Source organism: Petromyzon marinus, unplaced genomic scaffold (genome assembly GCF_048934315.1).
Source record: "Petromyzon marinus isolate PM22_M1 ecotype Great Lakes invasive population unplaced genomic scaffold, UKy_Petmar_22M1.pri1.0 PM_Scaffold_29, whole genome shotgun sequence".
NCBI classification, from domain to species: Eukaryota; Metazoa; Chordata; class Hyperoartia; order Petromyzontiformes; family Petromyzontidae; genus Petromyzon; species Petromyzon marinus.
The window spans coordinates 254,412-280,768 of record NW_027423268.1 but is presented as its reverse complement, the minus strand read 5'-3'; the positions used below and the strand labels follow the sequence as shown (position 1 = coordinate 280,768).

At 45.8% G+C, this 26,357-nt stretch overlaps 2 protein-coding genes across 3 annotated transcripts; both read right to left on the bottom strand.

The window, feature by feature from the left end:
• Nucleotides 1–1,976: 1,976 nt before the first annotated feature.
• LOC142923119 (exosome complex component 10-like) lies at nucleotides 1,977–10,962 on the bottom strand. 2 transcript variants are annotated; one of them, XM_076064058.1, is made up of 9 exons: nucleotides 10,012–10,951; nucleotides 9,653–9,754; nucleotides 9,229–9,303; nucleotides 8,804–8,882; nucleotides 8,265–8,338; nucleotides 7,167–7,323; nucleotides 6,889–6,941; nucleotides 6,140–6,228; nucleotides 1,977–4,703 (listed from the first exon to the last, which is right to left on the bottom strand). In XM_076064058.1, the coding sequence occupies exons 2-9, from the start codon at nucleotides 9,698–9,700 to the stop codon at nucleotides 4,670–4,672; spliced, it is 609 nt and encodes a 202-aa protein (XP_075920173.1). In that variant the 5' UTR covers nucleotides 9,701–9,754; nucleotides 10,012–10,951; the 3' UTR covers nucleotides 1,977–4,669. The 2 variants fall into 2 exon arrangements, with proteins under 2 accessions (XP_075920173.1, XP_075920174.1); XM_076064059.1 differs by lacking the exons at nucleotides 1,977–4,703; nucleotides 6,889–6,941 and having other exon boundaries at nucleotides 6,144–6,228; nucleotides 10,012–10,962.
• A 5,685-nt stretch (nucleotides 10,963–16,647) lies between these two features.
• LOC142923107 (uncharacterized) lies at nucleotides 16,648–25,360 on the bottom strand. The gene is made up of 9 exons (XM_076064034.1): nucleotides 24,754–25,360; nucleotides 21,665–21,801; nucleotides 21,385–21,510; nucleotides 20,909–21,044; nucleotides 19,882–19,963; nucleotides 19,245–19,417; nucleotides 18,773–18,833; nucleotides 18,469–18,586; nucleotides 16,648–17,821 (listed from the first exon to the last, which is right to left on the bottom strand). The coding sequence occupies exons 2-9, from the start codon at nucleotides 21,799–21,801 to the stop codon at nucleotides 16,867–16,869; spliced, it is 1,788 nt and encodes a 595-aa protein (XP_075920149.1). The 5' UTR covers nucleotides 24,754–25,360; the 3' UTR covers nucleotides 16,648–16,866.
• Nucleotides 25,361–26,357: the final 997 nt, after the last annotated feature.

The window sequence follows — 26,357 nt, the reverse complement described above, 5'->3', positions numbered from 1 at the left end:
TTATCCTTCTGGGTGTATAGAGGTGGTGGGTGGGTGGGTGGTTGGAGAGTTGGGATTTCAGAACCTGTCCACTGTTGCAATTGCCAAGCCGGGAGATCAAATTGAATCGATTCCCTCTGGGTTTAAAGTCTAGTGTGCTACCCATGACACCATGGCAGCGTCCCTTAGACCTGCTTAATTCCTCTAAAAGAAATGTAATGATAAACCCTTACCAGCTTGAGGTCCCCATGGACTACGCCGTTCTTCTTCAGGAAGGCCAGCACTTCCATCAGGGAACGGGCGTATCTCTTGACGGAGGACAGAGTAAATGCTCCGTTCGAGTTCACCACGTCAAAGAGGCTGCCCGCGCTGACAACGGAAAACGCACAACATACAGAGTGCAGGATGGTTAATTAAACACAGCATCAAGCACAAAGGCACCAGCACATCCACACATGCACGGCAAGTCCTAGAACACTAAAGGTGAGGTAAGACATTCGAGGTGTAACAATGCATGGAATACGTGCTGACTGCAGATAGTTGTTTTCTTTTTTGCAAACTGGTTACGAAATGGTTAATGCATCTGCTTCTTAACAATGCAGTGTAGCATAGCTAAGGATTGAGCACTGATCGAGATGAAGCAGCTGCCAAGCTTGTAGTTTTACACATCCTGTAAGTGTCACGCTTGTAATGGACTTAGTGTTCTTACTTGATGTAGTCCAACACGAGATAATGGTAATCTCCCACGACGAAGTTTTCCTCAAGCCGGATGATGCTTTTGTGTCTCAACATCTTCAGGAAGCCAGCCTCGTTATATACTTCTGCGTCCGTGACGCTGCGTGAAGAAATACAAACACTTCTGAGAATGTCGAAAATAGGATCATTAAAATAGAATTCTTCATGTCGAGGTAGGCACACGTGAGTTTGTGTTGCAGGAAAACTTTTCAGTGAAGATTGTGATGCACAATCATGACTTGGTCTCTCACCTTAATGTGGAGTCAATCATCTTGAGGGCCATCTCCTTGTGGTTCCTGTGGTCCCAGCATCTGAACACCTGGCCAAATGTTCCTTCACCCAGTTTTTCCAAAACCGCATAGCGATTGTTGAGGAGATTTGTCGCCATCTGGTCAAGAGGGAGTGGTGCAGAAGAGTGCAAGCAATCAGTACAAGTGGCCGTTTTGACAGTAGTTTCCTAACTCCTCATTACTCTTTAAATTGAAATTAGTTTCAATAAAAAAAATCCACATGGGGTTAACTCAACCCGGCATGCCCCTTGGGTTCATTAAATAGGTTCGACTTTTACAGTCTACAGAGGTTGTCTCATGGAGATAACTGGTCATGGCCAGAGAAACGTGGATTTGAGTAAACTTGCTAAAGGCCACCAGTGGAGGTTTTGTGGTTTTGTGTGAACAGACACTTTGATGATTTACATGAATCAAGGCTCATTAACGGGTTATGACTTTAAATTGGCCAAATAAGTGCTCAAACGGTGCTGGACAATTGTTGCACCCAGTCTCTTCAATTGTAAGCAAGTACAGCCCTGCAATTGCTTGCTCATACAGCTTATGGTGAAAGGGCCTCCACGAGAGGGATCTCTATAGAGTAGTCTATCTGCTCTTTCCCCCTAATGAGACGTATTGATAGAGGTGGGAGTCGCCACACTCGACCACATCACACACGACTTGCTGCCAAACTACCACCTGTGGTGTAACATTTTCACTTCGGGGTGAACAATAAATACACCCAAGAGGAGGACATCCGTGGAGATGGAGCAATGAAATCAGCTCGTTTTTAGATACTAGATGGATTGTTGCATCGAAGGACTTGTGGGAGATGGTAAAGGTTTATCAGGCCTTCATCCACCAATGAATTGATCATGTTTGATGATAGCCTTTATTTCCTGCTTGCATACATTCAGCAAGTTCACAACATTTCTCTACCTTATTTACTCCTCTCATATCGCTAAAGAGGTATCTTAAGTTTGGATATTTTGTCAACTCTCTTTCATAGTTATTTCTTGCTTATATATCTCATTCATACTATCTCTTCTCTACAACTCCTTACACCTCTAAATCTTATTTGTATCTAGTTTTATCTAATTGTACGACTTAATTTTGTCCGTATCTCATATCATATCCCTACATGTCTTTCTCTTGTTTGTGTCCTAATTTCATCTCTCTGCATCACCTATGTAGGTGTGATACACACGTGATGAAGCTAATTCACAGGCATAGGTATGCAGTACAGACAGGAAAAAGAGCTTCATAGCTCACCGGATTTCTCCAGCATAAATAAAGATTCTGATATCTTTGATTTGAAGCTTTCGTTACTGCAGGAATCCATACTCTCTGGTTCTTTCGGTAAAAGTCATGTAGATAGTAAAAAAAAATAATGAAAGAAATCACGACGTTTTGGTCGCAACACAAGCGGCCGTCTTCAGGTGAGAAAAATTATCTGCTGTTGTGGTTTTATATAGGCACGGGGAGGAGGAGTTTGGCTGTAGGGGTTAGGCACGGGAAGGAGGAGTTTGGCTGTAGAGGTTCACAGGGGAGAGGGGGAGGGTTTGTGATGTGCATGGACGTGTAGGGCTGTAGAAATTAGCAAGTAAATTGACTTGTAGTCATCGGACAACAAGACACACGGGTGGGTGAGTGAAAATCAGAGAAGATGGATTCAGATTGAGCAATCATTGGAAGGATGTGATCAACTACGTTATATTTTAACTGCTCCATAGCCCTCTGTTCATGCTGAAGGGCGACTGCCTCCAACTACCCAGTAGCGTCCTTCACAAGCCTCCTCCACAGAGGCCGATCTTGACACCGCTGGTACCAGTCATCGGAAAGCACACTTAGCTCTACATCCTCTTGTACCACATGATTACATCGCTTCTCGAGCCCCTGCCACGTCCATTTGGCCCCCTCTATCTGGCTGAACAAAAGCTATTTAGGCATGTGGTGGATGTACATGCAGGCTCTATAACCCAGCCAACGCAGCCTTGCCTGCCGGAGCTCACCGATTAACTTTGTCGAGCTCTTTCAAAGATTTGTGAGGTCCTCACACAATCCAGCCTGGCTAAACCTAGGATGGATCGTAGGCATGCCAGCCTGAATGTGTCTTACTGGCGAAGATGTTCCATGGGGGGTGGGGGGGTCCGCTTTTCCGCAAGAATACAGGAGGGCATGACGGTGGCCGTGAATACCCGAGGCTTCATGTGGAGCAACAGACCAGGAAGCTTGCACACAGCTTTACCCAGCCGATGAACAGATGCCACTCGACTGATTCGGAGTGAGACTTCTGCTATCAAATCGGAGCTGGTCATAAGTACAATGCCCAGGTATGGAAAACTCTTCACTCTCTCGACAACTACCCCATCACCAATCGGGAGTTGAGTGTTTGATGGCACAAAATACCCAGCCAGTTGCTTAGTTTTGGTGGGGCTGATGGTAAGTTTGTAGCATGCTCCAGGTCTAGCAGCAGCACTTCCAACTTCTTCTAAGTGAACAGCAATCACCAGATCATCAGCATATATAAATGGTTGACCAATAGGGAGCTATCCCTCGACCATATTGATCAGCCTCCCACTGTATCTGTACCAGATGGAGATTCTGCCAGTACAGCCAAGGAAGGCTTCTCGAACTACGTTGTCGAAAAAGATGTTAAATAATGTTGGAGCCACAGCACATCCCTGTCGCACCCAAAAGTGAACAGGGAATGGCTCTGACTCCCAGCCACGTAGCTTTACTCGGGCCTACCCACCATCATCAAGGTCCTTAATGATTGTGAGCAGTCAGGGACTCCAAAAGCATGAAGAAAAAAGTTCAACATTTATTACCACTCCCCACCTTAAACACCTACACACAGCGACAAAAGACACGTTTGACAAAGTCCCTCCTGCAGGAGAGAAGGCTTAAAAATGTGAAACCAAATTTATTTTTACATCATTTCTTTGTGGTCTACTTGTCAGCACCACAACATCCATGTGGAAACAAGTCATTAAACTGGTAATGCAGGGGGTGCAGGGTTTCAAAAAAGCTTGCGCTTATGTGTGCACATGTGAGTTCTAACATCTATGTTCATGTGATTGTGTGAGAGTGCATGGGCATTGCACGTGTGAATACTTATTATTTACACGCGCAGGACATGAGTTTCTCATTATTTTATGGAAAGTATTAAAGCTGGTTTATCACTCACTTTGCTGGTGATGCTCAATGTAGCTGGCTGTAGCTGGTATTATCAGCTGTTAATGATAATGTGAGATGATGTTGGTGACACTGGGTGTGTTTTGGGGTGTTGCCGTTGAGTCTGGGTGTTACTGGCCACACAGGGTACTTGTATCCGTGTGTTGTTAACGTCGCAGTTACAGGAGACCCTGTGTGACTCGAGCAGTTGGTATAAACTACGCGTCTTATTTGTACTCTGGAAGACTTTAGGAGTTGCTGTGAACTGTGTTGTTAGAATTTACTGGCCGAACAGATGTCGCTATCAACTCCCATGTATTGTTAGATACTCCGGTTGACTCGGTGTTGCTGTTAACTGCGTGTTGTTCGAATTCGCCAGTTGATCCTGGATGTTGCTGTTAATTGCGTTTGTTGTTGATGTCGCCTCGTATCAATGGGAGACGTTTGTTGTCCACCCTGCACCAATGCCAGTTCACTCCCCTCCAGGACTCTCACCGCCTCTCTTCACATCTTCATTTTTTCGGCCACGCCTGCCGGGAGCCTCCCCTGCATCACGGAGAAGTGAGCAACCGCGGGTCGCACTGGGATGAAAAGTGGAACACTCCTGACCCACATTCCGGCCGCTCAATATAGGACCACAGAGCTTGAGCAATTGTTGGCACTGGTTCTGGCTATTTTGCCCGCTTGTCTGTGTATTATCATGCCTCCACGCGAAAACTGCATGTGTTACAAATTCTACCACGTTTATAGATGGAATTTTCATGCAAGATGCTAAATATATGCAGAATATTATTTTTAAGATGTGGAGGGACACACACACACGTGGAAATGCAAGCATCAGGATTTGAGGACACAGATAGTGACCAGTGAATAAATTAAGAGAACAGCCGCCATTGAGTGATGTGACCGTAGCAGCTGTGCCAGGCTAGGTGCATTTTGAGATTATGGAACACAAAGTCACCCACATGGAGATATGCAGACATGTGCTTGGCACAGAGGCACATGAAAACGAATGGTTCTTCAGAAATATTATCTGGCGGGCTACAAAAAGTTAGCGACGTAATATCACGTGCCACGCGTACATGTTACATCACATGACTTATTTACGTCATAACGTCAGCTATGTGACAGCTAACCACCATAGTTTGTCTCCAACTCTCATCCCTATCTCTTGTATATCACTTTTCATCTCACTAACCTGTATCTACAGGTTTCCACAGTTTATTCAGGTTTGGTTTGTGCGATTTCACGTATATGCGGCTTACCTATTTCTCCACAAAATTCGCTAAATGTCTTTTGAACTCACTCTATATGCCACTTTGCGGTCAGATGTGACACAACATTGCATGTGTACGTATATACTACTCGGCAGGACGCTGTCTTGTGCGGTTTCACTTTGTGTGCCCTTTTTTTGGAACGTATCCACCGCATAAAGTGAGGGAAACCTGTATTTATACCTCGGCAGGCCACTACAAAAGCCTTCACGGGCCAGATGTGCCAGTCGGAGAACCCTGTGTGATGACATGTGCTATAACGCATCGGTGACACACCGACACGCACGGTAACAATGCTACAGGGGGGCACGTGAAGACACAAGCAGACACGAAGTATCATTGACACAAAGCAACACTGTTGACACCGTTGACACTGAGACACACAAAGGCAAGCAGATGCATGTGCAGACACAAAGGCATACGTATACACAGGAACACACGTGAAAATGCACGGAACCGTGATCTATGATCTAAAGGAAGACGCAGCATGCGTAGTGACACGGAGGGACATGGGGACATGCGGGGAACTAACCGAGAGAAGGTGGGACATTACAGAGACATGTGGGTACACATTTAGACATGCGGCGACCCACAGGGACACACAAGGACACGTGGGGTAAACATTTAGATATGCAAGGTCCGACGCGGACACAAAAGACACGTGAATGCACGTAGGGCGACATAGGTGATGGGAGAGGGATCTCCTACCGGCCACTGTGTCCCTGCATGTACGTCATGCCCCGTGCCGATCCTCTGAAGACTGTACGACCACCTTGCCCCCGCCCGCACAACTTATGCTGCACAAACACACAACGGATACACGCAAATGTGTACTCAACATCAAACACACACCACACACAATGCGCGTTTATGCGCACAACAGACACCATGCACACGACACAAAAAGCACGCGGAGCACAAATATTTAACACAATGCGCAATGCACTACACGACGTGTATCGTGGTAATGGTGGTGGGAATGAAGATGATGTTGACAGTGGTACCAATGAATGTGGTTATGATGGTGGTGACGGCATTAATGATGGTGTTAATGACGTTAAAGGTGAAGGCAACACTGGTTACAGAGATGATGGCAATGGTGTTGATGGTGACGGTAACGGTGATGGTGATGAATATGGTGGTTATGACAGTGATCATGGTAGCGGTGATGGTGTTAAAAGTAGTGGAGATAATACTTTAGTTGTAGGGGTGATGGTTGTGATATTGATGGTGATGACAATGATAGTGGTGATGATGGTGATGAATATGGGAGTTATGATAGTGATGTTGGTAGCAGTGATTTTCATGATGGTGATGATAGTAGCTGTAATGGTGTTGATGGTAGTGGTGATGGTGATAAAACTGTAATATTAGGGGTGGTGATGGTGTGATGACAATGGTAGTGGTGGTTATGACGGCGACGATGATGATAGCGGTGATGTGAAGTACGTACGCACCTTGTCCTGCCGAGTCGTGTGTCTGTTCTGATCTCTTCCTCGAGAGCACCCGGCTGGAACAGAGAACAACTCGCTCACTCGCCCACTCAAACTCGCTCACATTGACCTTCACATACCCACCCTCACATTCACACATTGACCTTACCTGTGAAGATGTGTGTGTGTGTGCGTATCTGTGAAGATGTGCATTTTTCCCATGATGATGTACATGTGCGCGTGTCTGTGTACCTGTGAAGATGTGGATGTGCACGTATGTACTTGTGAAGATGTGTGTGTACCTGTGAAGATGTGAGCGTCGGCCTCCGTGTACTCGTGGGGGGTGAAGTCATCTGGCACGAGTGGTGGCGCTGGCGATGAGTCCGAGTCCGCGCGCTGCCTTTTCCCTCCGACCTCCGTGACCTCGGCTGCCCCCGGTGCCTCTCTACGTGTGGCACCCTGCCCATGGAAAGGGGTAAGGGAGAGGCCGAACGAGAGAGAATGAAGGCAACACAGTGGGAGGGGGTGGGGAGGGGAGAGCGGCAGTGGGGAGGTATTCTGGTTTGTGTCGGATTTTTGTCTTTTCCCCCAATGTTATCCCCACGATGCTACCAGCATCAAGTCACGAGTCACAGGATAGGGTACCGATTCGTTAACCCTCGTCGAGTTATCACCAGCGCACCAGGGAAAGAAAACACAGTTTATTTCATTATTATTTACTCCTTACCTTATGCGATTCCCTGTGCACTTTTTTTCATGCGGTTGCAATTTATTTTGCTCAGTCGGTGTAAGCCGCCGAGTTCGCGACGGGTTTCTTTTTACATTTTTATTGCTCTATGCCCATGTACCATTCCCATTCCGCTGTGATGCGCACCGATGCCTACTTTATTGACGGCAAAAATTTGCACGCCACGACGTAATTCGCTCAAGCACATGCAGAATGTTCACAAGAATAACGCATCTGAATTCGTATGCAATTTTGTAAGCAATGTCTTACCCCAACACAGGCTGGTGTTCAGATGGAATGGGAAAGGGCAGCAGTGAGTGGGGAGGGGGTGGGTGGGTGGGGACTTAAGGGCACCAGGAGGGGCCGGGTCCCACGAAGCCCAGTCACAAACGCAAGGCCCGGGGGTGCAGGTCCTGCAACAGGTTCCCAGTTCATACTCTTTGGTTCTATTCGGTAAAGTCACGTAGGTAAAAAATAAAACAACAAAAATCACGACGTTTCAGCCACAACACAAGCGGCCGAAACGTCGTGATTTTTGTTTTATTATTTACCTACGTGACTACCGAATAGAACCAAAGAGTATGGATCCTTGCAGTCACGAAAGCTTTAAATCTAGGTTCCCAGTTCCCCCATTGGCCGTGGAAACGCTGGAGCGCGAGTGAGCGGGGCGCACCTGTTTCTGCTCTCGCACAGTCGGTACGGCGACCGGCTCCTCTTGAGGGCGCTCCACCTTCATCTTCTTCTCCGCTGCAGACACGGGGATCCGTCACTCATGGCGCGTGCGTGCAGTAGTGTGCTGGTTAATGCACTGCAAACCCAGTGACCTGATTTCAATTCCCGCTTGCGATCAACAGCAATGGCAAATATTTGATCAAGTCCTGGGCCTCCCCGAGGTCGACGGAGCCTTAAATGAGTACCGGGCACGATGTGTAATCATCAGTGCTGGGGAAACAAAGGCAGCCGAGCCTGGTGTTGACTACCCACCCCTCGTGTAATCCTGGATCTTCAGAGACGCTTGCTAACAGCACTTGCCCCAAGTCTGTTAAAGGTGATACGATTTTTGTTTTTGTCGTGTGTGTGTGCGTGAGCAACGCCTCGACTTCTGTACGTGTCTGCATGTGTGTGTGTGTGCACATGCACGTGCAAGTGTTTGTGACTGCTGGATTAGTGCATGTCTCTGTGTTCATGGTGTGTGTGTGTGTGTGCCTTCACCGTGTTTGGCTTTTGCAGACTGTGCAGAGCTCTTCTTTGGTTTCTCTGGCGCTTTCATCAGTTTCCAGCGACTACAGATCTACAGAGACGGGTGATATAGCACTCAACGGGTTCTCATCACTCACTCAGTCAACTACTTAAACACTCATTCACTTACTCAGCCACTCAGGTACTCGTTCAACGATCCAACCACTCATGCACTCAACTACACTCTCTCACCTACCCAAGCACTCACTCAACCATTCATTCACCCACTCATCTGCTCAAAAATGCACTCAAATAACCACATTAATCACCAAACCACTAAAATTCCTCACTCAGCACCCATCCGCACAAGTGGTTTGTGAAATGGAATGATGGAGATAATGATGATGATGGAGATGATGATGTGAGCAAAATGTTAGCACACAACAATCACGTGTTACCTCAAACACTTTTGAGTTAGGATCCAATTTCTTTTCTTTAAATGGCAGAGATTTCCCGTCACTGGATGGTAGATACTGCAAGCACAAGCACATGAACAGATGCACAAGCGAACTTTTTATTTTCAATCACTTCCTCGAGTCCCCACGTCTTCATGTTTCCAGGATTTCTGCGTCAATGAAGACCGTTTTATCCAAATCCTAAGTGACCCCGTGTCACGTGTGACCCTGTGCTAATATTGTGTCTCTATGCCTCCTATCTGTCTCTCATTTACCATGCCTCCTGTGTGTTCCCCACGTCCCTAAGTCGCTTGTATCGCTGCATTGTCTTGGTGTCCTTGTAATTCCCGTGTCTCAAAGTCCATGTATCTCCTTGGCACTCAACTACCCCTGTGCCTCCACATGTCCCTGTCTCCCCATGTCTCACCATGCCAAAGGGGTTGACGAACGTCTGCAGGACACGCGCTGCCTTCATCTGGGACGTGGAGCTCTGAGCAGTGCGAGCCTCGTTCTGCTGCTCTTCGCTGTCCTGCACACCACAGCAGAGCGCAGAGCGCTACAGCACATCGCAGCGCACTACAGCAACATGACAGCAATTTCAGCACAGCTCAGAATGCGACAGCACACAAGAGAACGCACAGAACGCCCCAGCACATGATGGCTAACACAGCAAACACAGCACGGTACAGAAAGCTACAGCACACGAGATCACACACAGTGCTTTCGCCAGCGGTGTGGGAGATGAGACATGGGTTGGTTGTGGTCGTGTGAGGATGTTGGGCTCACGTCAAACAGGGTGAGGACCGGGCGCGTGGCAGGCACCGCCCTCCGTGCTCCCTCCACTGCACCACACAAAGACAAAAGTCAAAGATCCTCAATATAGCCTTGAAAAGACTTTTAGGGCAAGTGCTGTTAGCGAGCATCTACGAAGGTCAGCACAGAACACGAAGGGGATGGGAGGACCAACACTACACCCAGCCACCTTTGTCTCCCCAGTGCTGATGCTTTACACGCACTGAGTACTCATTTAAGGCTGAATTAATCTAAGGGAGCCCCAGGACCGGTTTAGATATTCGTCACCGGTGTTGGCCAAAAGCAGCAATCGAACTTGGGTCGCCAGGTTAATAGTGCAGCACGCTTACCAGCTAAACTACTGCTGTTCGTCGTGACCGGGAATGGAACTTAGGTCATCAGGAACGTGCCACTACACACTACCACTGCACAACCGTTCTCTAGTGACATACAGACATACGCTAGCACAGAAGATGCACAGAGATACAGACTGAACAATACACACGTGAACACACTCACCCACACACGCGCAATAATATACACGGCCACACACCTGTTGCAACCGCTGACACACAAGACATACGCATGCAGACAGGCAAATAAAGACACGTTAACACCTGTTTGACCACTAGTGGGCGGTATATACTCCGCGAAGGGACAGTCCTTTCTAACTACTGTTCGTAGGTTGGTTTCCTCAAGGTCCTTTCCCAGTCTGTTGGTCAGTAGTTGAGTGGTCCATATTTCTGCTGGACGCTTGGTTTCGTTCTTGATTGTCCGTGACAGGTCGTTGAGTTCTTCTGTTATCATTTGAATTCCTGTAAAGTCTTCAACTTCTTCATCTTCTGGATCCCTATGCTGCTCCGGCATTGACTGTGCCCATATTTGTCGGGATTCAAGGTTCATGACGGGTTTAAGGCGATTCAGTAGTTCGATCCCAATGATCAGCTCTTTTCCTGGGTTCTGCACGACATATAGTGGATGGCTCATGTTGACTTTGTTGAACGTGAGCTTCATCATGACCTTGCCCAATGGCCGCATGTGGGTCCCTTCGCATCCTGAGTAGGTGAGCCTACTTGGCATCATCTGTAACGTTTCATTCTTCCTCTGGACGGCAGTCTGGAGTTCATCAAACATGTCTCTGGATATCATGGATATTTCTGCTCCCGTTTCACAAAGGCCCTGGCTGGTCAGGGTGTCTTGCAGTATTACTTCCACGTGGACTCGTCCGACCGGTCCTACGGGAATTAATTCCCCCAGATGGTACCCTTTACCCTCTGGTACCACCTCGGTGACTGCTTTGGGGTTTCTTGAGTTTCTTATTTTCTCTTGGGCTATCTTTGCGTTGGGTGCGTCCTCTTCCTGCGTGTGTTCTGTTGGTATTCTTGTCTTGGCTGTTCGCATGGGAGTCTTCATACTCTCTTGATGTTCTCTTTCCATCCGAATATAGTGAGCGTATCGACTCCTGTTGGCTGCCTGTGGTCTATGCCCCATTGCTAGCGGAGGCGGCAGTGGGAGACGATATGGGGATTGGTTCGGTGGGCGTCGGCCTCCGCGGGGTAGGTATGATCCGTCATTCGCTCTCCATCCTCCATAGTTCCAAGATCCGCCCTCTTCTATATTCCAGGGCTGTGGCGGCCGTGGGTGCCAGGTCCCCCATGACCCGTTGTCCGGCGTGTTGCTGCTGAGTTTTGATCCTAGTGGATTTGGCGCCCTCTCCTGGGGTGTTTCATGTTCGTTCCGGGTGGTTCTGTTGTTATTCCCTGGAGACTCGTTTCCCTCCAGATTGAGACGTTCTTTGTCTTTGGTGATGATGTGTGTTTTAGCTGTGCTAGTGGTTCTCCGTCCGTTCACCCAGGCCGTGTGGGCCTTGCTTTCAATCTGGCGCAAGGAGGCAGTCTCGGGGTCTAGCATCGTTCCTACTATCTTCACTATTTCAGGTCTTAGTGATTGGAAGAACATAACTTTTAATATCTTCCCTTCTTCCTGGGCGTTGTCCACGTCACCTGCGGAATTTGCTCTCTTGAGGCGTAGGAGATAATCTCGTGGGTCTTCGTCCGCACGCTGAGTCATCAATTTTGCCGCGTTCAATCCTTCAGATAGTGTGGAGTATTCCCCAAATCTATTAACTACTGCTCGGCTTAATTGCTTAAAATCGCTCTTGACCCTATTTGGCAGGGATGTTACCCATGGTCTGGCGGTTTCATGTAAGCTCCTTGACAATAAACATGCTTTTTCTGCTGATTTACCCAGACCCCGGATCTTAGCCTCCTGTCCTACTGTAGCTATGTGGTTGTGTATATCCCTGGTTTTGTTGTGTGGATCGAAATAGGGAATTATGACGAGCGCTTTGTCCATCAATTTCAGAGTCTTACTACTGAATGAGTATTCGGACAGTTGATCGTCGTCAGAGGCGTCAGATTCAGAGGATTTGTCACTCGAGCTGTCCCTGCCTTCGCTATCACTACTGTCATGTTTCCCGTGTCTGTGTCGTGGTCTCCCTCTGTCCGAGGAGGATTCGTATCTGTCCCGTGGCTTGTGTCCCTTATTTCTATTATGTGGGTCTTGTGATCCATGCCTGTGGGTTGGTGTGCGTGATCTCCTTGAGCTGTGTCTATGTGGTGAGTGTTTTTGTCCTTGACCTTCACGCCGTCTACTACGTGTGTGGTGGCTGCTAGGTGATGTGCTGTGTTTATGTTTGTCTTGTGCTACATGGTTGTCGGGATTCCTGTGTTTGTCATTTGTGGTGCGGGTGGTTTTGCGTTGGTAATTTGTATGTGTCGTGCATTTCTCTGGTGAGCTGTCCCTTGTACCCGTGTTATGTTGGTCATGTTTGCGTGAGGTGCGTTTCTCTGGTGAGCTGTCTGAGCTATCTGCATCTGATGGGTCATGTTGGCGTGATGTACGCCTTCCTGGAGAGTGATCCCTGCTGTAGGTTCCACGTCGGTCATGCTTACGTGAGGTGCGTTTTCCAAGTGAGCTGTCTCTGTCATCTGCACCATGTCGGTCGCACTTGCGTAGCGTGCGTCTTTCTGGTGAGCTGACTGAGCTATCTGGAACTGGTTGGTCATGTTTGCGCGAGGTGCGCTTCTCCGGAGAGTAGTCCCTGCCATAGATTCCACGTCGGTCGTGCCTGCGTGGAAGGAGTCTACCAAGTGAGCTGTCTCTGTCATCTGCATCATGTCGGTCGTACTTGCGTAGCGTGCGTCTTTCTGGTGAGTTGTCTATGTCATGTTGCTCGTTTCGCCCCAGCTCCGCCCTTTGTCGCTCTATCAGTACAGAATACCCTGGTGACTTAGGGTTAATATTTTGCCTCTCTCTAACCTCGGGGTGGTCGGCCTCCTGTTTTCCTGTTTGTGTCCGTATTTCCCCTTCCCTCTCCTCGATTTGCGAGGGGGTTTCTTTATCAAAATCGCTTTGCATGGTAGCCAAGTTCATATAATTCGCTTTAAAGTTTAATGAGTGTGGATTGGTGTGTTTATAGTTTAGGTTCCCGAGTTCATATCTCATCGCAGGAAACAGATCTTACGCAAAAATTTCAGGAAAGAATCACACGACCACTTCTGTATTAATCAATTTATTTTCTAATTAAACCTTAACTATAATATGTATGTGAACTCTCAATCTCAGAACTTCAACACGGTATCCACACGGTATCAAGACAGTATCATCAACGACTGTACGATTTCACTTTGATAACACATGGACCCCGCATAAAGCGATGGTTGTTAGTGAAAGAGAGTTATTAGAACTTGCAAATGCTATACTAAACAAAAACCTTAACTTTATAATGAATGATTATACTTGAATTGTCCCCGCAGTATCGCACTCGTTATTGATCATAGATCATATGCAACCCTTATCACGTTGTTAGCACATTGGGTCACAGAACAGGTGATTATTCTGTAGAGTACGCGTGTACGTGCGGCGATTACGAACGAAAGGTACTTTAAAGATTATACGGCGGTAAGAAAAACAATTAAAACAGTTATTATTCTTAAAGGCACAAATCTCAACAGATACATCGGCAGATTATCTGACTACATAATGGCTTGGAGTAAGGGCATGCGATGCTGTGCTCCTTTCCCCTGAAGATCTTACCTGATACCAAGTTTTAATTGATTGTGGACCAGATCGCCTGATGAGGATCTGGTGGGACACACTCTTCCCCACAAGAGCGTGGCTCTACGGAAGAAGGTGTCAAAAATCAATTCGTATTGATGGATCTGTTGAATATTCATGCGATTAAGAGTACAGCCCACTAAATAGTAAAGAGGACAACTATGGATATACTTATAACGACGGGTGGTTGTCACTCGGTCTCGATGTGACGCCTTCACAGTCACTGATGGCCGATAGACTTGAGTGTTGGCTTCTGGTTAAGGACCCGTGTATGTTTGAATGACATGAATTGTTTTGAATAGTCAGTGTTCGGAGTCGATCTTTGTGTAAAACAGACGCCTGCTTGTCGTGTGGTGAGAGGGCGGTGCGCGTCATACGTATAAGTCAATTCGGCGGTCACCGTGTTGAACGGATTCGGATGTCGTCGATACGCTGCTGCAGTTCAGAACGCGGTCGGTAGATGGCGCCCACAGCTCGCTCGCAGCGTGCACGGTGGTTGAGTGTTGACCCGGGTGCGCACTCGGCTGGCGATGCACGGTGTGCACGCAGCCTCGTCGCCAAACAGCGACCCTCACCACCCCGGCGGCAGCAGAGACCTCCGCATCGGCAGAGGCTGACCCACGCAGGGGCGAGTTGAGCTGTCAAGCGGGTCTTGCCCGCCTGCAGATGAGAAGGGGAGCCGCTCCGATGAGTCGAGCCCCCGATGGCCGGCTCCGGTGAGCCGATCGAACTCATCTGAGTTCCGATGAACTGCGGACGAGTCGAGCCGACCCGCTGGTCGCAGCTCACTCCTGAGTCGACCCCCTGGTCGAACTGAGGTTTCCATGCTCAGGATCCTCTTTTTATGCCCAAAAATCCCTTCACTTGGATCCTGCCCACAAGGCGGGGTTTCTTTCGATTTTTGCTGTGTCAGGATTTGTCCGTATGTATCTGCGTCCGTGTGTGTGTCCGTACGTGTGTCAGTGTGTGTCCTTGTGTGGATCACCCACGGTATATTCCGTTGTCATACTCCTACCATAAAACCCACAAGTAAAACAATCAAATGTTATAAATTGTCTCGAATGCGCCTCCCTGTCTGGGTGCACAACCTGGAGGGAGGGGCGATATTCCCTCCGACTTTCACCGACGCACAAAGAAACGGTTAAGGTTTGTAAAGTTAACATTTATGCCTCACAGTTTCACAGTTATGCTCTGTATGTAACCCAAGTTCTGGGTTACCTTCCAGAGTTGTTTCTCCTACCATGGAGAAACAACCCCCTGAGATTCCGATCAAAACCATCACGTTACCATACATAGCAGGCGTTACCAAAAATATTTCCAAAATTCTAAACAAACACAAGATCCAGGTCCGATTCAGTACAATACACAAAATACGTGATCTAATCCCATCCGTAAAGGATGTCATTTCTGACTTACAGTACCCTGGTGTCTACAAACTGAGTTGCATTTGTGGTGATTGCTATATTGGGGAAACGAAGCAACGTATCTGACCGCATTCACGAGCACAAGTCAGATTTGAAACACGATAGGACAAATTCTTCTGCTGTGGCTGATCATTGCTACCAAAGTACTCTGCAAGACATCTGGATACCACCAAAGATTTGTCCATGAATCCATCCAGATATACAAACATAGTCGTAACTTCAACCAAGAGGATGGTTTAAAATTGAGCATTCATTGCAAGGATGTTATTAATCAAGTAAAACTTTAGCTGCTTTAGAGTTTATATTCATATCCATATCTCCGGTCTTTTACTCCCAGCCTTACACACTACCATCACTAGGAAATTTGACGTGCAATGTTTCAATCGTGCAAATTTGTCCCCCATCCCACTCTCCCCCGCCCCCCGCCGCCCCCCCCCCCCCCATCCGTTGTACATGAGTACCATGGCCAGGAGCTTCAATAATCTCTGTCCCCCAACACTCACCCCCCTCCCTACCCTGCATCCGTCCTCCCTGGCTCCTCCCCCCTTCTTACCATTTATAATCGCTTGTCACAAATAGCTCTCTCTACTCACCATAGTATTTTTTACTGTGGCTGTTCCACCTGATGACGGAAGCTTGTGTTGCCTCCGAAACGTCGTGATTTGATTTAGTTGTTTTCATTGTTTTTTTACTTTTTACCAACGTGACTTTACCGAAGGAACCAGAGTATACTTAACAATATTAAAACATTTAATTCCCACTCACAACCAACATCAGTGATGATAATCTGAATGGGTCCTGGGCCTCTCCTAGGTCAACTCGGCCTCAAATGAGTACCTGGTGCGGTGTGTGTAAACATCGCTACTGTTGAGTCAAAGGCGACCTTCATAAACGCTGTGAAGGCAGGCCATACAGGGGATCGTTGTCGTGTATGTTTTTGTGTGAGTGCGCTTACATGCCCCCTTGTGTGTGAAATTGTTGGGATCCATTATGCGCCTTCTGACAAACAAGCCAGCATCATCGGGAATCAAGGCAAGTTAAGTTAAAACTGATTTTTCTTTCTATTTACCAACATTTATTTGGTATGTTATGTATAATATAGTATTTATTACAGTATAAAATGCAAATGTACAATATTTTTATGAGTTTAACAATGTTTCCCTTTTAAAAACGGTAAAACAATTTATAGCAATGAGTTATGTGCATTTAAATATAATACATTTTTGACGACCGTCTTATAAACCGTTCGACTTATGAACAGGTGATAAGTCGAGGGCTGCCCATATATTTGACAATATTAAAACATTTAATCCCCCTCAACACTTCCCCCACAACAACAGACGAACTTAATAAGAGCGCGTCCGAACCGATGCAATCTCTTGCGGATGGTTGGTGATTGGGATTTGGGGACCTCAATATTTTTTTCTGCACTGTCCATGTCACTCTGTACCATGGCTTTCATTTGTTCAGCATCGTGAGGCTTAGAGTCTGCCTTAACCGTGCTCTCGGACTCCAGGAGAGGGTTAACAGTGTCGTCTGCGTTTATAGGCAGAGGCAATATGGAGCCCATGCTCGTCTCGGCTCCATTTTGGGTCGCCTCATCGACTGCCTCAATTGAAATATGAAATTCCTCAATATCCAGAGGCTTGATGTCCGCATCAATTCTGGTCTCCGACTCTGGGAGGGGGTCAGCAATTGATGCTGTCGAAGACACAGCAGTGTTCACATCTTCCACCTGAATGCTGCATTTTGTGGTGGATGTTGAGCTAGTGGCTGTAGGCATCTCCACATCCAAAATGGTTCCGGCGCTTAATGCAACAGAAGCAGAAGCCAGGAAGGCGTCAGTCCTTGGCTCAATTAAGGGGACTGCAACGGCGGCTGGAGATGGAAGGAAAGTGGCAGTGGACACCTTAGTGGCCAAAATGGGAATTGCCACTCCGGAAGAGCTGCTGCAAAATGATTCGACTGGAATTTGGCCAGGAGAAGTAAGTTGTGGAATTGAGGGAAGGTGGCAAGGTGCTGGAGCCGGGATGAAGAAGTTGTTGGGGTCCGAATCCAGCCAGCATAATTTGTAGGGGTCCATTGTCTTGGAAGGGATGTTGTAGGGGTCCAGAATAGGGAAGGACTTGGTTGCAGGAGCCAGATGGGAGTTGATCTTGCATGCTGGTGCCTGGTGAAGTCCAGGTGGTGGAGCTGGAGCTGCACTCATCCATGGGTGCTTGAGAGCACTTTTCGGAGTTAGACGGTCATTTGGGTTCCAGCTGAAAACAAAGAGACAAGTACCGATGAGAAAATCAGCAAAATATACATACCCAAATTACACATTATAGTGATACAATAAACTTACATCCACTTGATAAAGTATCTAAGGGTTTGCAGGTATGTGAAGATAGGTATGGTAAGTCCACGCTCAAAGTGTGCGTACACAATGTGTTATCGCTAAAGTAAAGTTCTTCCATTCGGGTACGGGCTTTCTGAGCGGTTCATGACAAACAACTTTATTCAGCTGCATGGCTGAGCAGTATAGGAATTCTAGGTATATGCGCGGAATAATATAATAGTACGTGGTGACGTACCCTTATCACAGTTTTTTTTTCTCGCCATGGGATGACTGCAAGCTAATTTTATAGTGAAAATGTGCAAATGTGCATGGTTTTTATTTGTTTATCTCTGTAATGTGTAAACGGTAATTCCTCACTAAATGCATTTTTTCTTAATACAGAACATCTATTAGCGCGTTAAATGAGGATACAGTACTGCATTTGCCCTTTCATTCTTTACCTAGTTTCTTCTGCAGAGAGATGCAAGATAGCTGTACATTGCAAAGGGGATGCATATTCCCTTATGATATAGAAATTTACTGGAATTTTGTTACAGTTGAGGGAAACTCAAAGAGTGGGACACTCACCATAGGATGGAGCTGATGAAGTCCAGGAACAATGGGTCTCTCGTTTTCAGAAACTCCTTGAGCGGGCAACACTGAGGGGTCTCCTGCAGACATTCCTTGGTCAGTTGCCCAAAGAAGTCTGCAGTGGGTACAATCGCAAACGATGTCATGCATTAAAATATTATTCATGTGCACAAGGCTGTGATGTACAATGAAGGCTGTGAAGGACGTGGGGAAACAACCCAACTTTCACGTAATTGTGCAGCCAGACGAGTGATGTTATAACACCTAATCGCATATTAAAAATAAAATTTGCAGTACTCACAGAAATACCGAGGACCGTCTGGTGCAGCGTGCAGCATCTCAAAGGGTGGTGTTCCCACAATCTGAAAATAAACGATACATTTGATCTCATGTCACTGGCAAGTTAAGAGGCGTTTTCTGTACGTACTTACATACATGGTTCGTATCATATTGATTAAATTATTCATTATTGAGTAATCACTTGATTTCACGTAACATGAAGCTGTTTAAAATTGAATTTGTACTCAAAGTCAAATGAGCATTGAGGCAGTGATCATAGCCTGGCTGCAGCCCTGAGTCAGTGGTAAAACTCCATTCATACGTCACAGGTGAATATATCTCTATGACAACTAATGTCGACTTCCATAAAAAAGTAGTACTCATTTTATCGACACTGTAGGGCTGAATAAACCCCAACCAGATTTAAACCCTAACCAGATTTAAACCCACAATCTTTCGCTAATAAATATACAAAATTATAAAATTAATGTTACCTTTGTGATGCCAGCGATCTCCTGACTCTCGCTGCTCATTGACATCAGTCGTTTGCCGACAGATATCTCAGCTAGTATGCACCCGGCAGCCCACATGTCAATTGATGTTCCAAACGGCTGGCCCAGCAAGACTTCGGGAGCGTTGTATCCGGGCGTCCCAAAGAAATCATCGGCTGGAGAAAAATAAAAAATACAATATTGCTTAGGTGGCCTGTAGGAGTCATAGTTTCACTAAAAGAATCCCCAATGTGTTCGCACCCTGTCCTGCATGATATGTGACAGTTTTCAAGTTTCAAGTTTTCATTTATTAGGTATAGCCCTGTGAGCCATGCGGCTCTTAAGTCGGGTGCAACCGCAACAAACAGAATATGACAGGACGTGATTTTACACGGAAGTGGACATTCCCAATGCACGGTTGTGAATTGGAGGTCGTAAGGAGTTGTGAGCATTCCCTTAATACCTCGTGTGGAGCTACCATGCGCAGGCATCACTGCGTGATGCCTGTTCACATCCGCATCGTTCACGCAATTTGCATTAACGACGCTATATAAAACACAAAATTATTCCAGATAACAGGATCTGTAGAAATATTTAGAAATGTGATGATGTGTATAAATGTATATAAAGTGTAACTTACGAAATTCATATTCAAAAAAACTTCCTCCGAAGTCGGCCAATCGGATGGCTGCCGTGTGGTGATCTTTCACCAAGATGTTTTCCTGAAAAAATTAAGAAAACGGACGCATTATTTGTATTGTATTTAACCAAATGAGAGTCCATTAAGATGATTCCTGTCTGTATGGAAGAATGGCGTTCATTTTGTGCACTGTACATCTAACGTTATAAGTGTAAATGAATTATTTCTCGAGTCGGAAGCAGGGGGATCAATAACTCTCGTAAAGATGATCCAATACAACATCTTGTACTGAAGTTGGTCATGAAAACAAAACACTTATAATGGGAAGAATTGACATGGCGACTCTTCTCATCGGCGCGAACGGAGTTGTTCCGCAATTCAGGATGGTAAAAAAAGAAAAACCTGAATAATTACGTACAAGAATGAAAATAGGGTCACGGATAATTGGTGTTTCTGTGGACTCTACAGCTGCCATGGATAATGGGAGTCATAGGTAATATGATCACGGATAAGAGCTCTTCTGTATGAGGCAGCTGTGATGGGAATTCAACTGGCCACCACGTGGCAAAGAGCTACAGGTGCATGAGGCGCATACACTGCTCGATATGTTTAAAAGATCACCGTAAAGGTGCAGGCCTGCAATTATTTGCTCACCCCTCTACTTCCAGAAAGGCCTCCATCATTGAGTAGGTCGAGAGAGCTACTTAAATGGTTTTGGGCTACTCGTATACACAGCCAAATGTCTCAAAAGTGGTCGGAGTACCCACACTTTACGCCACCACTTGTGACTTTGTGATGAACTGTGTTGTACTTATTTATCCTTCTGGGTGTATAGAGGTGGTGGGTGGGTGGGTGGTTGGAGAGTTGGGATTTCAGAACCTGTCCACTGTTGCAATTGCCAAGCCGGGAGATCAAATTTAATCGATTCCCTCTGGGTTTAAAGTCTAGTGTGCTACCCATGACACCATGGCAGCGTCCCTTAGACCTGCTTAATTCCTCTAAAAGAAATGTAATGATAAACCCTTACCAGCTTGAGGTCCCCATGGACTACGCCGTTCTTCTTCAGGAAGGCCAGCACTTCCATCAGGGATCGGGCGTATCTCTTGACGGAGGACAGAGTAAATGCTCCGTTCGAGTTCACCACGTCAAAGAGGCTGCCCGCGCTGACAACGGAAAACGCACAACACACAGAGTGCAGGATGGTTAATTAAACACAGCATCAAGCACAAAGGCACCAGCACATCCACACATGCACGGCAAGTCCTAGAACACTAAAAGTGAGGTAAGACATTCGAGGTGTAACAATGCATGGAATACGTGCTGACTGCAGATAGTTGTTTTCTTTTTTGCAAACTGGTTACGAAATGGTTAATGCATCTGCTTCTTAACAATGCAGTGTAGCATAGCTAAGGATTGAGCACTGATCGAGATGAAGCAGCTGCCAAGCTTGTAGTTTTACACATCCTGTAAGTGTCACGCTTGTAATGGACTTAGTGTTCTTACTTGATGTAGTCCAACACGAGATAATGGTAATCTCCCACGACGAAGTTTTCCTCAAGCCGGATGATGCTTTTGTGTCTCAACATCTTGAGGAAGCCAGCCTCGTTATATACTTCCGCGTCCGTGACGCTGCGTGAAGAAATACAAACACTTCTGAGAATGTCGAAAATAGGATCATCATTAAAATATAATTCTTCATGTCGAGGTAGGCACACGTGAGTTTGTGTTGCAGGAAAACTTTTCAGTGAAGATTGTGATGCACAATCATGACTTGGTCTCTCACCTTAATGTGGAGTCAATCATCTTGAGGGCCATCTCCTTGTGGTTCCTGTGGTCCCAGCATCTGAACACCTGGCCAAATGTTCCTTCACCCAGTTTTTCCAAAACCGCATAGCGATTGTTGAGGAGATTTGTCGCCATCTGGTCAAGAGGGAGTGGTGCAGAAGAGTGCAAGCAATCAGTACAAGTGGCCGTTTTGACAGTAGTTTCCTAACTCCTCATTACTCTTTAAATTGAAATTAGTTTCAATAAAAAAAAATCCACATGGGGTTAACTCAACCCGGCATGCCCCTTGGGTTCATTAAATAGGTTCGACTTTTTCAGTCGCTCAAACGGTGCTGGACAATTGTTGCACCCAGTCTCTTCAAATGTAAGTAAGTACAGCCCTGCAATTGCTTGCTCATACAGCTTATGGTGAAAGGGCCTCCACGAGAGGGATCTCTATAGAGTAGTCTATCTGCTCTTTCCCCCTAATGAGACGTATTGATAGAGGTGGGAGTCGCCACACTCGACCACATCACACACGACTTGCTGCCAAACTACCACCTGTGGTGTAACATTTTCACTTCTGGGTGAACATTAAATACACCCAAGAGGAGGACATCCGTGGAGATGGAGCAATGAAATCAGCTCGTTTTTAGATACTAGATGGATTGTTGCATCAAAGGACTTGTGGGAGATGGTAAAGGCTTATCAGGCCTTCATCCACCAATGAATTGATCATGTTTGATGATAGCCTTTATTTCCTGCTTGCATACATTCAGCAAGTTCACAACATTTCTCTCCCTTATCTACTCCTCTCATATCGCTAAATAGGTATCTTAAGTTTGGATATTTTGTCAACTCTCTTTTATAGTTATTTCTTGCCTATATATCTCATTCATACTATGTCTCTTGGCTACAACTCCTTACACCTCTAAATCTTATTTGTATCTAGTTTTATCTAATTGTACGACTTAATTTTGTCCGTATCTCATATCATATCCCTACATGTCTTTGTCTTCTTTGTGTCCTAATTTCATCTCTCTGCATCACCTATGTAGGTGTGATACACACGTGATAAAGCTAAATCACAGGCATAGGTATGCAGTACAGACAGGAAAAAGAGCTTCATAGCTCACCGGATTTCTCCAGCATAAATAAAGATTCTGATATCTTTGATTTGAAGCTTTCGTTACTGCAGGAATCCATACTCTCTGGTTCTTTCGGTAAAAGTCATGTAGATAGTAAAAAAAATAATGAAAGAAATCACGACGTTTCGGTCGCAACACAAGCGGCCGTCTTCAGGTGAGAAAAATTATCTGCTGTTGTGGTTTTATATAGGCACGGGGAGGAGGAGTTTGGCTGTAGAGAGGGGGAGGGTTTGTGGTGTGCATGGACGTGTAGGGCTGTAGAAATTAGCAAGTAAATTGACTTGTAGTCATCGGACAACAAGACACACGGGTGGGTGAGTGAAAATCAGAGAAGATGGATTCAGATTGAGCAATCATTGGAAGGATGTGATCAACTACGTTATATTTTAACTGCTATGATTTTCACTCACCCACCCGTGTGTCTTGTTGTCCGATGACTACAAGTCAATTTACTTGCTAATTTCTCCAGCCCCACCCGTCCATGCACACCACAAACCCTCCCCCTCTCCCCTGTGAACCTCTACAGCCAAACTCCTCCTCCCCCCCCCCGTGCCTAACCCCTACAGCCAAACTCCCCCCCCCCCCCGTGCCTAACCCCTACAGGCAAACTCCCCCCCCCCCCCCGTGCCTAACCCCTACAGGCAAACTCCCCCCCCCCCCGTGCCTAACCCCTACAGGCAAACCCCCCCCCCCGTGCCTAACCCTACAGCCAAACTCCCCCCCCCCCGTGCCTAACCCTACAGGCAAACTCCTCCCCCCACCCCCCGTGCCTAACCCCTACAGCCAAACTCCTCCCCCCACCCCCCGTGCCTAACCCCTACAGGCAAACTCCTCCTCCCCGTGCCTATATAAAACCGCAACAGCAGATAATTATTCTCACCTGAAGACGGCCGCTTGTGTTGCGACCGAAACAGTTCGAAACTAGTAGTTTTGGTCTATATAACAGCTTTATGTCTTCCTTAATAAATAAAACAGGTCCCTGCAGGGTGGGCTGGTAGGAACATTGGAATTTTGCGCAATTTTATTACACCCAACAGCACGAGATTTCACTTCGTTAAAGTATTGAAAGGGGACGGACGGACACATTAATCTATTGCAGGCTGGTACACTCAGTTTACAACTTCGTTCCTACCAGTATCAGATAACGTATAGTGTAGTGTGTAGTGTATAGTGTAGTGTATAGTGTAGTGTAGGTAAATTGTAGCATCCAAACTATGAAGAAAAGTGCGCTTGGGTAGGACACGTGGCTAGGAGGGATGTCGATGTTTAAGATGAATCGATGCTTAAAATAAGTCGATGTTTAAGATAAGTCGATGGTTAAGAATAAATCGATGTTTAAGATAAGTCGATGTTTAAGTGGATGTTTAAGATAAGTAAATGTTTAAGATAAGTCGATGTTTAAGATAAGTCGATGTTAAAGATAAGTAAATGTTTAAGATAAGTCGATGTTTAAGTGGATGTTTAAGATAAGATAAGTCGATGTTTAAGATAAGTCGATGTTTAAGTCAATGTTTAAGATAAGTAAATGTTTAAGATAAGTGGATGTTTAAGATAAGTCGATGTTAAAGATAAGTAAATGTTTAAGATAAGTCGATGTTTAAGATAAGTCGATGTTTAAGACAAGTCGATGTATTAGATAAGTCAATGATTAAGATCAGTCGATGTTAAGATAAGTCGATGTTCAAGATAAGTCGATGTTTAAGATAAGTCGATGTTCAAGATAAGTAATTTTTTAAGAAAAGTCGATGTTTAAGATAAATCGATGTTTAAGATAAGTAGATGTTTAAGATAAGTCAATGATTAAGATAAGTCGATGTTTAAGATAAGTAAATGTTTAAGAACAGCACGAGATTTCACTTCGTTAAAGTATTGAAAGGGGACGGACGGACACATGAATCTATTGCAGGCTGGTACACTCAGTTTACAACTTCGTTCCTACCAGTATAAAATAGATTCTTACCTTGCGTTGAGAAAAACAAAAATATCTTGAAGTTTGGAGACGCGATTCTGCTGCTCGCGGCCGTCGTGGGAGCCCAATCGCGTAGAAGTGAAGTCGCCCCGCCCACGTAATGACGCTACGCTGCCCAGCCCCTCCCCCTTCCGGCGTAGCCACGCCCCCTCCAAACTGTGGCCCCGCCCTCCCACGCCACTCTCCCAACACGGCCCCGCCCCTATGTCTCTCCCACTGTCACGGCTTCTGTACATAGACGCCCGCGTTCTGTATAAATATATTTCCCCAACTCTGTACATTTGTAAATATATACACGGAGTGAAACATTTCTGAACATCGATTTTAATGTATTTAATTCAGTGAATGCAGTGTGAACTGAAATATAGCTTTTGTGTTATGGTCGAAACGTGAGAATTTTTATTGTTTTATATATTTTATTATTTTATTGTTTCCCTTCAACGTGACTTTACCGAAAGAGCTAAGATTATGAAATATAGCTATTAATATGTATATCCCTGCTAACAGCGTCAGTTATATTTTAAAAATATGTAATGATAATATAACTTTTTTGCGAATGTTTTTATTATTGTGTTAGAGTTATACCAGCGATAATTGATCTAAATTATATGCGATATGAAGAAGGGCCATTTCGCAGACTATCCGTTTTCCTTTTCAGCGGTGTTAATGGCGAGTGTGTTGAGTTTTGTTTCGTGTTCGTTTTTGTTTGGCTGTTTTTGCTATAATTTCTATTTTCTGCACCGTTGTACATGTACATGTTTTCACTCTATCGCTTTTGTCATGTTGGTGACCCAGGTCTTGCGCTCTTCTCACCTGGTGAGCCTAAACGTCAAACCCAATCAACGAATCGTTCATTCTTTACACATCGATAGACACCCCTGTATCTTGTTCAACTTTTCCATACCTTAATTTTGTAACCTAATTACGATCCAAACTTGATTTGAAGCTTTCGTGACTGCAGGAATGACTCTTTGGTTCTTTCGGTAAAGTCACGTAGAAAGAAAAGAAAATAAACAATAGAATGACATTTCGAGTCCTATTCGGCCGTCTGAAATGCTTTCTTTACGATATTAGGAAACCACTGGTGATATGCACTTTTAAATCTAGATTAAAAACTAACTTATAAAAAAAATTGTGTTTAGTTTGTCCTTCCCCCGCATCTCCAATTAGCACGGTTGAATGCAGACGGTGCGAAATAAGTTCAACAACAACCTCCATTCGTCACTCCGTGGCGGTGACATCACCACGGTGATTATGCCAGGCGAAGTGCACTTTAAAGTGAGGCGACTGGCCGATGCACCACCTGTGCACCCAACTGTGCCCACCTACTATGTTTAGCCACCTGGCGCTTGCTCGGGTTGGTGAGCGTCGCTCCATAGCCCTCCGTTCATGCTGAAGGGCAACTGCCTCCAACTACCCAGTAGCGTCCTTCACAAGCCTCCTCCACAGAGGCCGATCTTGACACCGCTGGTACCAGTCATCGGAAAGCACACTTAGCTCTACATCCTCTTGTACCACATGATTACATCTCTTCTCGAGCCCCTGCCACGTCCATTTGGCCCCCTCTATCTGGCTAAACAAAAGCTATTTAGGCA